The 13,427-nt window shown below is 38.6% G+C and overlaps 2 protein-coding genes across 3 annotated transcripts; one reads left to right on the top strand and one right to left on the bottom strand.

The window, feature by feature from the left end:
• The first annotated feature begins 1,188 nt into the window (after positions 1-1,188).
• On the top strand, positions 1,189-4,062 carry LOC135626183 (ferritin-4, chloroplastic-like). 2 transcript variants are annotated; one of them, XM_065131304.1, is made up of 8 exons: positions 1,189-1,636; positions 2,183-2,266; positions 2,359-2,419; positions 2,496-2,583; positions 3,018-3,079; positions 3,165-3,230; positions 3,556-3,619; positions 3,720-4,062. In XM_065131304.1, exons 1-8 carry the CDS (start codon positions 1,203-1,205, stop codon positions 3,770-3,772), a joined length of 912 nt encoding a protein of 303 aa, XP_064987376.1. In that variant the 5' UTR covers positions 1,189-1,202; the 3' UTR covers positions 3,773-4,062. The 2 variants fall into 2 exon arrangements, with proteins under 2 accessions (XP_064987376.1, XP_064987377.1); XM_065131305.1 differs by lacking the exon at positions 3,556-3,619.
• Positions 4,063-4,965: 903 nt separating this feature from the next.
• LOC135627883 (protein TIC 56, chloroplastic-like) lies at positions 4,966-11,363 on the bottom strand. The gene is made up of 5 exons (XM_065134303.1): positions 10,587-11,363; positions 8,763-8,960; positions 8,233-8,515; positions 6,064-6,226; positions 4,966-5,409 (listed from the first exon to the last, which is right to left on the bottom strand). The coding sequence occupies exons 1-5, from the start codon at positions 11,266-11,268 to the stop codon at positions 5,173-5,175; spliced, it is 1,563 nt and encodes a 520-aa protein (XP_064990375.1). The 5' UTR covers positions 11,269-11,363; the 3' UTR covers positions 4,966-5,172.
• Positions 11,364-13,427: the final 2,064 nt, after the last annotated feature.

Raw genomic sequence — 13,427 nt, forward strand, 5'->3', positions numbered from 1 at the left:
CAAAATTTTGTATATTATATATATATATATATATATATATATATAATAGGTATATTTATTTAATTTAACTTAAAAAAGAATCATGGAGTCACGAAAAAGGCAACAATTATCATTAAAAAAAAAAAAAATATATATATATATATATATATACACATGTAAAGTAATTAAACATGAATGGATTCAAAGCTTCCCTCCGGTCAAATCAATGGCCAGTTGCTTGACGAATAACAAGAACAAAGCTTTCTATCAAGCGCTAGAAGCGTATCATTATCTTGTATACTCCAGTGGCCTTTCTGTCTTTTGTCTCTTCCTCCATGGGCGGTGGACGCATGAGCGTGTGGAGGGCCACATGCCCCGCGGAAGAAACCTCCCATGAAGGCAACCACCGAGGGAAGGCCAGCCGCGCAGTGCGGTGGCCAGCGACGTGCCCCACATGCCAACAACCGCCCGCACGGCTCCTTGGACCTCACCGGGCGCAAAAGTTCCTCAGCAGGGCACGGGGCGTGCACGCGCCTTACGTCGAACAGCTTATCCGCCTTACTCTGCTGTTTCGGTCATGTCCACCAACCCTCAATCATATTGGCTCTTCCCTGGAAACATTTGCATCTCCATCTTCACTGTCCGTTTGCCGTCGACAATAAAGGGCAAGAAAGGAATATCTAAGCTTTAAATAATCAATTTGGTAATTTTTTAATGGGTGGAGAAAATAATAATCACCAATAAATCGTGAAAGTTAAATTTGTATTAAAAGCCTTTAGTTACACTTTTTCTCTACAAAATATTATATATTTTTCACTTTTTTGTATTTTACTAATTCCTTGATATGGGTAAAGAAAAACTTGAATAGAACGGAGAAACAAAAGATGGAAAACAAGAATTGCATTCTGAAACCCTAAAATTGAGGGTTTTTCTCTCTATAAATCATCCAAAAATCTAAACTAAAATTAATATATATGTTGCTATTATATCAAATTAATAAATAACTAAAATTAATATCGGATTGGGATTTAAATCCTTACCTTTAAAAAAAAGGAAATAAGAAATACAGCTCATAAAACAATTCAATTTTTCGAGAATATTGTAACCGTACGTACCAAAAAAAAAGAGGATATTTTGGGAAAGATACCCCATCCGGAATCCACCCCCGACCCCACCCGCCAATCACGAGACGGCCACAGCCGTGTGATTGCCACGAGCCCGCCATGCGCACCTGTTTCCAACCCCATCGATCTCCACCGTTCGCTTCGTCTCCCCGTCTCCCTCCTTACTATATCAACCCTTCGTTTCCGGTGTTCCCTCATCCCAATCCTCTCCCTTCTCGATTCACCGGCGCTTCCTCTGACACTATGCTTCTCAAGGCTTCTCATCCTCTCCCTCTCCTCTCCCCCACATCCTCGGAGGCCTCGCCGCCGCCTCCTGCTTCCCTCCGCCTCGCTCTGAGCCTTCCGAAAGTTCAGACCCGTCGCGGGCGCGTGGTCGCCGCTTCCGGAGGCCACGTCATCACCGGCGTCGTCTTCGAGCCCTTCGAGGAGCTCAAGCACAGCGAGCTCTGCCTCGTGCCCACCGCCCCCGATCAGTCCCTCGCTCGCCAAAAGTACGCCGACGACAGCGAGGCCGCCATCAACGTTCAGATCAAGTATCCTCTTCCTCCGATCCGTGGATCACTTCTTTCTTCTCTCTCTTTTCTCCATTTTCGTCGTCTTTTCCTTTGATATTTCCTCCATAAGATCGTACTTTTTTGCAGTCTGGAATCTGTAGCAAAGAAGATCTAATTTTGTTCTTTACCGGCTGGCCTCTTTCACAATATCTCTAATCTTTGCACGGCAATCTCGATTTACTATGACTCTGAACAGATCACGTTGATGATATCCCCGGAGATGTGGCGTTCTACTATTCGAAGAGATCACAGATGCAACCTTTGTTTCTATGATTTATGGCGCCAATGTCTCTGAGCGTGTTTTCTTGACGCTCTGTTACTCCCGAGAGGAAGAATCCATGTTTTTTTTTGTTAAAGTATTTGTTCTATTATTTTGATTCTGAAATCTTGAAGCTAAAAAGACTCCATTTTTGTTCTTACTCTGTTGACTGGTGTTTGAGAAGCTCGTAATCTTAGAAGAGTGATTTCTAGTTGCTATGTTACTGACCTTTTTGTTGGTCATCCTTTTGGGTGCTTTAATCTCAGCGTGGAGTACAATGCATCGTATGTGTACCATGCCATGTTTGCCTACTTCGATCGGGACAATGTTGCGCTCAAAGGCCTTGCCAAGTAAGTCTTTGGCGAACCTAAAACCTCTTCTTTAATTCATCTCCTTTTGGGGGTGCAAAAGGGTGAGATCAGTTGTGCTGCTGCTTGTTCAGGTTCTTCAAAGAATCGAGCGAGGAGGAAAGAGGCCATGCTCAGAAGCTGATGGAGTATCAGGTGTTTACCAATCTTCTAGTCCTCCATAAACACTCATATATGTGTTTTATATTAAGATGTATGTTTTGTGAATCAGAACAAAAGGGGAGGGAAAGTGAAGCTTCTGCCAATTATTTCGCCTTTGACCGAGTTTGATCATCCTGAGAAAGGCGATGCACTGCATGGTGAGTGCTAATTCACCGCTATAATTGGTATTTTCTACTTGTTCGAGATACAAGATATGTCTTTGAATTCTGTGGCATGGAACTTTTAGATGCTTATTGATATCAGCTTTTGCATAGATCTGCAAATTCACATGTACCTAAGTGTACTGTACATGTCAAACAGCCATAAAAAAGTGAAGTTGTAGGATTTCAGATGCATTTTGTTTCTGCGAAAAAAATGTGATCGAGTTCACACATGCTTCTATATTCGACATAGGTTGCCTTTGCTAAATACTTATTCGACATATTAAACAGTGTAAGGCATGAGTTTCCTAGTGATTCATTGGACATGTTTGTTTACGGCTCGAGTTTGGTTATGTCTTCTTCATTTCATCTTTAAATCTTTTCCAATCATGCACCTGTGAGAATACCATTTGTGGTATTATCTGTTTCAGCAATGGAATTGGCTTTGTCTATCGAGAAGCTGACAAACGAGAAGCTACTGAGTCTACACAAAGTGAGTGACTCTGTTCTCGAATGCATTGGCTGGTTGTTTAGCACTTGGTTTGTTTTATAATTAAGTATGAAATTTGGATGAACAGGTAGCTCAAAAGTGTAATGATGCTCAGATGGCAGACTTTATCGAGACCGAGTTTCTTGGTGAGCAGGTGAGGCTTGCTTCCCTGTTTCTCTCTGGTTGTTGCCTTTTAATTATTGTCTGGCAATACTGCAGTCATATGGAAACTTAGTTCTTTAAGGGCATTTAGGACATTCTGACCCCTGCAGCTCTGAAGCTTTTGGCTTATTCAATGGTCTCGACCTTATGTTATCTGGTCCCTAACCACATCCGATTTAATTCGGATGGTACTAACAAAACAATGAATGCAAGATTTGGATTCTTGTGAATGTGAGGCAATGGTGTGATCTTACAGTGCACATTTAGGATTTCACCTATTGGTTTCTGCTTTTTTTTTTTTTCTTTTTTACTTTCAGGTGGAAGCAATTAAAAAGATCGCTGAATATGTTGCTCAGTTGAGAAGAGTGGGAAAAGGACATGGTGGGGACTTACTCTGTGTGATACTAGAGAAGAAGATATATCGTGTATTGAGAATAATTAAATCTGTGTTTCTAATGCTCTACTATGAACTATCTTTCAGGAGTCTGGCATTTTGATCAGATGCTTCTCGATGAAGGGGCTGCTGCTGCATGAGCTTCGCGAGGAACACGGGTTGTGTCGAGTCCGCCATCATCGAAATCGCCTTAGTCGTGTCTAGTCCATCATCATCCTAGGAGGGTTGTAATTTCTCTCTCATCTTTGTTTCTAATGTGTTTTGGGTATTTGGCAGTGCAGTAATTAATGTGAACAAAAAGAATGAGAGTAGAGAAGTCAGAGACTGAATCAATGTTCTTGCTCCAGTGAGAGTAGTACTACCTTTTCAGGTGCAGTAAGTATGTTGTTGATAAGAATCAGTTAATTAGTTACCACTTAGAATTTTGCCAGTTTTGTTGATCTTTTAGTCTCTCAGATGTGGCTTTCTTTCTCTGGAGATCAAATCAAATCAACCTCCTAACTACCACCATTTATTTATTCTTCAGATTCTGTTTGTCCCCCCCAAAAAAAAAAAATCATAATTAAGGATAATGTTTGATCATATGATCCTTCTGGTTATGTCGAATTTAAAATAAAAAACCAAACTGATTTTTTATGTTTCTTCGATTAATTATTTATAATTTATATTATATTTTTATCGGTTCGAAATTAAACCATCGAGCTAACTAATTCTAGTTGGTTATTGATTCGATTATGTATGTTCTTGTCCGGTTTTGATCGATTCACTTTGGGGTGGTATCGATAGGAAGAAAAGTCTTTGAGAGGGATGACGCGAGAATGGTCAACAACAGGCACACCAGCGAGCCGCGCGAGTCCTAAAAGAAACAAACAGCCCTAAAAAGTGCAAACATCATATGCCCGTTTATCGAAAAGAATTAAATCGGATCGTCCGAAATGGGACAATCCGAGCCGGTTCAGATCGGGACCGGACGAGCGTTAAATACATTCCGACCGATCCGGACGGATAAGCTAAGTTAAATAGAAGAAACCCAAATCATGTGATAAGGACTAATAATATCCGTCGACCAATTATTATCAGAGACCAAACTATATGCTGGCCAGTTGTCTTTGGTATTAACAATCTCAAGTAATGTAAATTAGCAGCTTATTTTTGTGCTTATATGTAATTTAAAGGACTCTCACCTTTATTGATTGAAAAGGACAACTAAATGTCTTGACCTTTGACTCATGCAATCAGCATGACTCTGTTTGATCTTTTTTTTTCATGGGTTAGGAGATGCCTACATAATTGATTTTGGCCATATTGAATTTTATTGGTTTGTGTCCCTGTCTTGAGTCAATCTAATATCATAAATTATGGGAGGAGATTGTTGTACCACTTGCAATGTATGTATCCAATAAAAAATTTGCAAACAGATAGAATAGCAATTCTGAGAAGGTAAAGAGTTGATAACCCACACCTGGAACAGCAAATTCTGTCTGTCATCAAGAGTCTTTGCTGTGTTATGTTCACCTCGGATCAAAATGCTTCAAGAAACCTAAGGACTGACACCAGCATCCGTGCCTCGGCTATGGATCGCGGATGAGACTCGTCGGCCATATATGGCGGCTTCAGTCTCAGCCCTCTTCTGCGCTTCCCTCTTCGCTCGACGCCGCTCATCCCGTGCGGCTGCGTCGGCATGCACTTTCTCCATTACTTGGATAAAACCAGGAATCCTCCGCACAAATTTGTTGTACACTCTGTAGCTCAGGTTGTAGAAGATTGTGAACAACCTCTGCGGATAAAGACAAACATATTCAACAATGAGTTTGAAGTAATCACTGTTTTCTTGTGCTGACAGTGTGACCTGGTAAAACTCTTCTTAGGCATCCACGTTAGTTGGTGAACTAGACCTCGATCAGCAGCTGAATCAAAGGTAATAAAGATTCTAAACAGCCTCTGAAGACAACCATGTTGGGCACAAGACTGACATGATCACTAATTTATTTTGCTTACCGCCTAACCGTGATAAAACTCTTCTTAGAAAGATGAACTGACCCACGACTAACAACTGCATCAGATGGCATATAAAAGCAAATATATCAAACATGCAGGACACCAGATTCAAAATGCAATCAAAGTCATGACTTGATCGGGTCATGACCTTTTGGCGTTCTGAACACCAGTACTTATTTCAGATTGATCTTTTTAAAGTGCATGTTACATTATTCAATTTCTTGTATCCCTGTGTATTTTCCTATTATAGCTGTCTAACATAGCACAAAGACCTTAATCAATCAGCCTTCATGCCATTGTTGTGAAAAAACCAACATGATTGGATAACTGCTACTACCTCATCAGAAAAGAAAAGGTTAAGTTGAAGAATGACAAAGATTTCAAGGTGAAGGCAAATGAAAAAAGAGCTTCTTCTCAAAACAAATGAGGCTACCTTCACGTCGCTATTCCACTGCTTGAGATATGGTGGACCTGTGGTGTATGAACCAAGAGGTTCACGGTACCAGTCTCCGTCGTATGTTATTTGGTCCATGGCCTGTTCTACACTTAAAACTTCCCAAGGCCTTAATCCAGGGATTACTTTTGCAAGTCGGTACCTGTACATGAGATCAAGATCTCACTCAAAAACTTGCATGCCTTTAAGAAGATTAAGAAATAAATTCCACCAAGAAAAACCAACTCAAGCAGAACATAAGATTTATATTTCATGAAGTTATTGCAGACTAATTCAGAAAAGAATGCACTGCATGTAAATGTAATGAAGAAAGATAATAAGCAACCAATAGAACAAAAAATCTTCCACGGCATACTAGAAATAGGAAAAAGAGGAGTGTAACCAAACCATGTCCCTCCGCAGCAGCTAAAGGAAGTGCAAAAAAATCAGAATAGCAAATGACTAACTGCTACTATCTCTTCCTGCATTTATACCAACAACTGCCTGCATATCACTCCTTTCTTTATGATAAGTAGACACTCGAAGGGGAGGATAAGAAAAGGTTTACTTGCTACTAAGACTGAAAAAAACAAACATACAAGAAGGGATCATTCGAAAAGAAAAATGCAAAGGACCACATTTATAGATATATGATTTCTATTAAAAAAAAATTGAAAATCTTAGAGACAAAAAGTTGGTGTACTAAAGCCAAAATGGTCTGCAACATCCTAATTTCGAGGGACATGGTCTGCAGCCAAAATGGACTGCAGAAATCTTAGAAACATGGTCTGCAACATGTCTGTGGCCAACAATCTTAGAGACATCCTATTTAAAAGATATATGGTCTGCAGCCAAAAATCTTAGAGACATCCTATTTAAAAGATATATGGTCTGCAGCCAAAATGGTCTGCAAAAACCTTAAGAGACATGGTCTGCAACATCCTACTGATCCAGGAATGGAATAAGGTGGATCCAATCATGAAGTCTACTAATTTCATGGAATCAGCTGTAGCTTGGTGGATACTCAATTATATTCCGCCAATTTTGACCACATTCCGCTATTCAGATGGAGTTTGGCTTGTTCCTAGCAATTCCTGTTAGTTTCAATTTCTTTAGGAGGCCGAAGAAAGACTAGTTAGCCTGATGCTATATGATCTCTGTGGGAAAAGTTCCCGACCACAGCTTCAATCAAATCTCAATTTGTTCCAACTGATTCCAAAACCAACTTATAATCAATTCTGGTTATTCTTTCGAAGTTTTCAGCAATCCCTCTGATTCGATTGATCCAGATAATTTATCCTAAATGTTTACTGGATCAGATTTGTGAAATTTGACAACTTACATGACAGTGAACCAATGGAACTACAGTTACCACAGTTCCTGCAATTCAACAAATGTATAATAAGGTTCCTGCCCAGTGGCATCCAAATTTTCTATTCTCATTCTACGAATTTGCTTAGAGATGACAATTGAGTGGACCAACTACAAACACAAATTAGTTTAGGCCTTAACTAACAGACAGGATACAAACAAGCATTAGAATAAAAACTAGAGGTACAGTATTGAGATGAATGAGAAAAAGAATAGTGATTCCACGGCCATTTAACCAGGGTATCACACTGAAAGCAAAGTACCCAGCCAAGTCCTATTGACGTACATGATCAAAGTTTGTGGTGCTTAGAAACTTAATTTTGTGACAATGTGGTCTAGATGATTTCTAGTAAGCTTCTCAAACCTATTGTACAAAATAAAATAAAAGCTTAAGAGCACCTTTATAATTTAATTATATTATGAAGCCTTTAACCAATGTGGCATGCATTGGTATAATGGTAAATTTGCTCTTTTGTAACCTGGATGAATTGAGTTTGGCTCACAGAAATAACCTGTCTGCAAGTAGAGATAAGACTGACACCCCATACCATGCATTAGTGTGAAACTCCTACACTGGACCCGTCTTTTTCTGGTCTGTAAGCATCAAACTCAATAACAAAGCAAGTAAAATACAAAATTGCACAAACTCAATCCATCAAAAGTTTCAAACAACAGGCACTGCCTAATACAAAACTAAAATAAAGAAATGATATGTGAAGAATGTGGAAAATGATATATAAACCGAAAGGGAGGATCTGATTCAGAATCAACGAAGAAGAGAAATTAGGAAGGTGATACCTCATCTCTTTGGGAATATATTTGTTAGGCATGTGATCTCTTTCCAAGATTGTAGTGAGTTCGGAGCCACTAGCCCAAAGAAACATCGCATGGCTAGGAGTTCTTACACCAGGCCATATGCCACCGTTGGCTTGAAGTACTGCCATGTCACGTTTTTTGCTCTCAATAGCCTCTTCTTGTAATTCCTTGTAAGTCTTCTTTTCAAATCCCTTTAGAGGAGTCCAGGGAGATATGCCTTTCTGTAGTTTGTGAAGGAAAGCTGTTGCAGCAGCACCTAGTCTGACTGATAAAAATGAACAATGCATAATTCAGCAGCAATTAATCAAAATACTACCTTACAAACTATTCAGTTATGATAAATCATAGAGAAGAGTCAAGTAATTAACATTTAATCTCTAAAATGCTATGCATGAGAATTCTTGGGTTGGGTAAAGCACACTTAACTAGTAAGCATACAAGCTCATCGCGTTCTAATATTGCCTACAAAATTATCAAGCAAACCATAATAACTCTGTCAAATTTGAACTAACCTTCCCAAGTGGCAATTGCTTTCTCTAAGCCATAGACCATTCCGATAGGTGCCCACTCATCCATGTCTTCGCCCCAGATAAATGTGTGTGTATCAATTATCCCAGCAGCCCATGCAGTTTTAAGAGTTATAAGCTCTAATGGTCCTCTGGTACGTCCTAGCCTGTCCTTGTAATACCAGCCGCCGCTTCTCATGATAACTATTGCATTCAGAATTGTGAATAATTTCAAGAAATGGATATAAAAAAGCATAAGTTAAGAACAAGAACAAACCCACATGTAACCAAAATCACATACCAAGAGATAAAAGGAAGATAGCTTATCCAAGAACAATCTAGAAATACCAAATTACCATACATATAACAATTTATAGAGAATTAATGACCATTATTCTCCACTACTACTATTACATTAAAAAAAAAATCAGAAAGGAGCATGCCAAGGGGCACATGATATAAGATGAGCCAAAAAGAAAGTTTATAAATAAAGACCCATTTAAACTCAATCAACCACACCAATGAATTGTGCATAAGAGAACATTATACTGCGATCAATTCTTCGGTGCATGGTAACACAGAGTGGATGGCTTCATAATTATCTCAACATTGGCATGGAAACCATTATTTACATGTTAACAAGACCATAACAACCATTCGTGAAGAAAGGCACTTGAAAATGCTTGTTCTTATTGTGTACGTGTCAAACACCAATTTGTTGAATACCTTTAAGACCTTTCAAAAATTAGGACAAGTCCATCATCCAGACTTTTGTTAACATATAATATATAGGACTCATAAAATCCACATAAGGCTTCTAGACATGTTGAATATTGGAGATAAGCATGTATTTTGAACTTTTTAACTCAAAGTGACGGTACCTATCTCCTTAACCTTTTGCATACATGTTTGAATTCTATGGCAAATGGTTGTTAGGTAATGAATATAAGTATACAATGGATGTAAGTTGTCTAATTGTGTAAAATATATCTTCATATACAAATTGATTACCAATATATAGAAGATATAAAACCACTGATTCTCGTCTTGTCCAATGTTGACCTCGGAATATCGCGTTGTGCCAGTGACCCATGTCCATGACAGAATTCCTTAGCAAGCATTATTACCCAAAATTACATAGTCTGTTAGCTAATAAGTAGAAAATGCAACATTTTACAAACAACTTTAAGCAAACTATTTTAATCTTAATGCAACTTTAGAACTTCAAACAAATGAATCATACTGACTATTACCTTGCAAACCAAATAACAGCCAGCAGAGCCGCTACCAGATTTAATTGGTAATAAGCTTCACTATAACTAAAAGCCAACACTAGTGTTCACTAAATCTAGTTGAGCCTTTTACAAGTTTCCAATAAAATCTAAAGCACTAACTAAAGGGCTAAGTATCGTGCCCATAAAAAACCACAAATGCAGAACCCACGCCCGCACATGCACGCACAAAAAGAACCCTGAATCTTTCTATTTCAATGCTGGATATTTTCATCCCTAAAGATTTTGAACTCAAAAACAACTTGCCAAACAACCACCCACGATCTGATATTTTCATCCCTATAAGTTTTTGAACTCGAAAACTACTTGCCAATTAACTGTTTACAACCTTATATTTTTCATCCCAATAAGGTTTTGAATTATAAAACTACTTACCAATTAACCATTTACAACCTATGTTGTCCCTCTAGTCTCATCAGTCCACAAAGGGGTTTAACACCAAATAAGTAGCAAACAAATGAGTAAAATGGAGAGTAAATCACATCAGGATCAAATTGCTAAGTTGAATTTGTTGAATGCACCAAAGCTTATGACTTACAGTCATAGTACCGCTTCTCCAGCCGCTTATACCCGATCGCTTGTGCCACATCGATGGGCCGCCCGGGAGGGTACGGACGCTGCTGGAAACCCCACAGCCCAAAGAAGAACTGCCTGGCGAAATCCCAGAACTTGTCGTCAGACTCCTTCCTGGTCCTTATCGACTTCCTCGGCATCGGCCGCCCGTCCAACCCAGGTACATGGGGGAGCTTCTTCCACAGATCCCGGTCCTCTCGCCGGTAGGGGTGCTTATTTTTCTCGAGCTCCAGCTCGTTGATCCTGTCGGCGATGACCTCGGCGCGGCGCAGGAACTCGACCACGGGGTTCTCGTTGAACTCCTCCCACCATTCCCGGTTCTCTTCGACCTCCTCGGGCGTGGGGTTTTCCTTCTTGTCGAAGCAGGTGTCGTCGGCGAGGATACGCTCGACCTCCGGCGTGTGGCGGAAGTCGGGCCGGTGATCGCACTCCCAGAAGAACTGGTCCAGCATCTGGGAGTACTTTCCAGGGGCCTCCTTGGTATCTGCGGGGGCAGAGGAGGAGGATAAGGAGGCGGTGGGGTTGGATTTGGGATTGGGGAAGGAAAAGTTATGGCTGCCGATGCAGGCGAAGAAGGGGGGTTTGGAGGGCTTCGGGGTCTTCGGAAACCAATTGTCGCCGATCCATCCGAGGTTGATGGACGCCATGGATGGGGTGATTAGGGTTTTGCGAGGTGGGGATTACGGCGTCGGGCCTCGCCGCGGGAGGTTTCGAAGGAGAGCAGAAGATAGGGTCGAGTCGAAAGAGTTCAGAACGAGACAGAGAAAGAACGATACTCGTTCGAAGACCTGCGTTGCCATTCGACACAGGGTGGGACCCAAGTGAGAGCTTCGCGAAAGAGATAAATTGGGGTAAAACTGTTTCAGAACTATGCGGGCTGCGCTTTCGACGCCCACAGAGAGAACATCACTCCTCGAGATACCAGCATTACTATTGGATTTACAGTGGGACCCGAGGAATACGCGGGCTGTGCTTTTGACTCCCACAAGGAGAACGGAACAACAAAGACAAAGAACATGAATACGTTACTCGCAAGTATACCTGCGTTATTATTTGAGGACAAGTGGGACCCGAGTGAGAGCTACTCGAAAGCTATTAATTGGTAGGAAACTGTTTCGGAAATACAAGGGCTGTGCTTTACACGCCCAAATCATACCCAGAAAGCCAACCATTGTGAGATCGGCGTCGAGTAGAATTGCTGATGGCGTTGACGGCTAGGATTATTCGGTATCAGCACGGGTCGTTTACTTTTGTGTGAGAAATCATTTAGCTTGATTAATATGCCATGATACATCCCACAAAAGGCATTAATCAAATGCATCAACTATATAAGTCATATTATTAATTTTTACTTTTTTTTAATATATAGTGTTCTCCCCCCACTCTCATCATCTTGCTAATTTGTGATCATATTAATCACAAATAATGATCCAATCCATATCCCTATATATCAATTCTCTTTGTGAAAAAAAATTCCACTCATGTATTTAAAAATTAAATTATTTTAAAAATATATGATAATATGTGTATGTAGATATCACTATATAAAGTCTCGCATGCTAAATTTGATTAATGCTTATACTGGATTAAATCTCAAGTTATTACCAAGCTAAGTCTCAAGTTATACATTATATGCACTATATTTATATTAATGTTTGATTCTTAGTTAAGTTGGGATATGGCTTTATTATAATATTTGATTTTGAGTTAAATTGATTTAATGTGGGATTAAATTAGGATATTACATTAGCTGAAAAACAAATTAAAGCATGTCAATAACAAATTTTAAGTAGCTTTAGGTGCACTGTATAAGGCAATGAATGCCCCTTGGCATTTATAATCATTCAAGTAATGGATGCTTATAAAGATGATTTTTCTTTTTTTTATTGTGAATGCTTATAAAGATGTTTTCCTTTTTTTCCCCCACAAGATGGAAGTCATCATAAATTATTTATTGAAGAGCTTTTTTTTCTCTTTTTTTTATGTAGCACTTACCTATCTATTACATTAGTAGGCTAAAAAATATTTTCCAAAAAATAACATCACAGAAGAGTTTGCCTGAATAAAGCAAACATTATCTGAAATATAACAAATAATAACATATTATTGAGAAATTTAAGATTTTCTGAATCATGATTAATTTTTAATCATCATAAAAATGACTAACTCATTAATAAACCGAATTAGCCGAAATCGAAATTTAATAATAATAAACGTGACTTTATAAAATGAATGTCTCTCTATCTATGATAGATGTGAGACTAAATTGGAGTATCAGAAAAGAACCGACGAATGTAGATTACAATGATACATAACAGAACCATAATTGCATCGATTTGGATATTTTATCAAGAATCAAATATAGTTAAAAATAAAATAGATATAATCCATAAGAAGAAGAAAAAAAAAAAGTAGGAGAATCTCTCCAAATTAGTAGAGCATTAGGGTATCATTGCACCCACATAAATTATTGTTGAATCATTTAGCTAACATATATAATTTATTTTTAAAAATATTTAATTAATTTTAGTTATAAAATATTATCTATTATTTATTTATGGTGAAGATTTTAGCTTATTTCTTTCGCTTCTTTTTTCACCTTTTTTTTTCCTCTCTATTATGAACATATCTCGAAAAACTAGTACCATTTTTACATTATCTAATTGATGAATTCTTGAAAAAATTTATAGCTTTATGTTTTTCATACATATCATTGTGTTTTAGGTTTGAAAAATTCTAACATAACGAATAAATTATTTTACCTATATAATATTTAAAAAATATATCATTTTACCCTTAGTTGCTC

This window comes from Musa acuminata, chromosome BXJ2-11, assembly GCF_036884655.1.
Source record: "Musa acuminata AAA Group cultivar baxijiao chromosome BXJ2-11, Cavendish_Baxijiao_AAA, whole genome shotgun sequence".
Classification (NCBI taxonomy): domain Eukaryota; kingdom Viridiplantae; phylum Streptophyta; class Magnoliopsida; order Zingiberales; family Musaceae; genus Musa; species Musa acuminata.

What these genes read in the sequence shown, in the direction of transcription:
- LOC135626183 (XM_065131304.1), top strand. Translation starts at nt 1,203, where the DNA reads ATGCGCACCTGTTTCCAACCCCATCGATCTCCACCGTTCGCTTCGTCT. An exon ending in AGAAGCTGATGGAGTATCAG is followed by an intron (nt 2,420 to 2,495) that starts GTGTTTACCAAT and finishes TTTGTGAATCAG; the next exon opens with AACAAAAGGGGAGGGAAAGT. An exon ending in CCGAGTTTCTTGGTGAGCAG is followed by an intron (nt 3,231 to 3,555) that starts GTGAGGCTTGCT and finishes TTTTACTTTCAG; the next exon opens with GTGGAAGCAATTAAAAAGAT.
- LOC135627883 (XM_065134303.1), bottom strand. Translation starts at nt 11,268, where the DNA reads ATGGCGTCCATCAACCTCGGATGGATCGGCGACAATTGGTTTCCGAAG. An exon ending in AGCAATTGCCACTTGGGAAG is followed by an intron (nt 8,516 to 8,762) that starts GTTAGTTCAAAT and finishes CATTTTTATCAG; the next exon opens with TCAGACTAGGTGCTGCTGCA. An exon ending in TATATTCCCAAAGAGATGAG is followed by an intron (nt 6,227 to 8,232) that starts GTATCACCTTCC and finishes TCTCATGTACAG; the next exon opens with GTACCGACTTGCAAAAGTAA.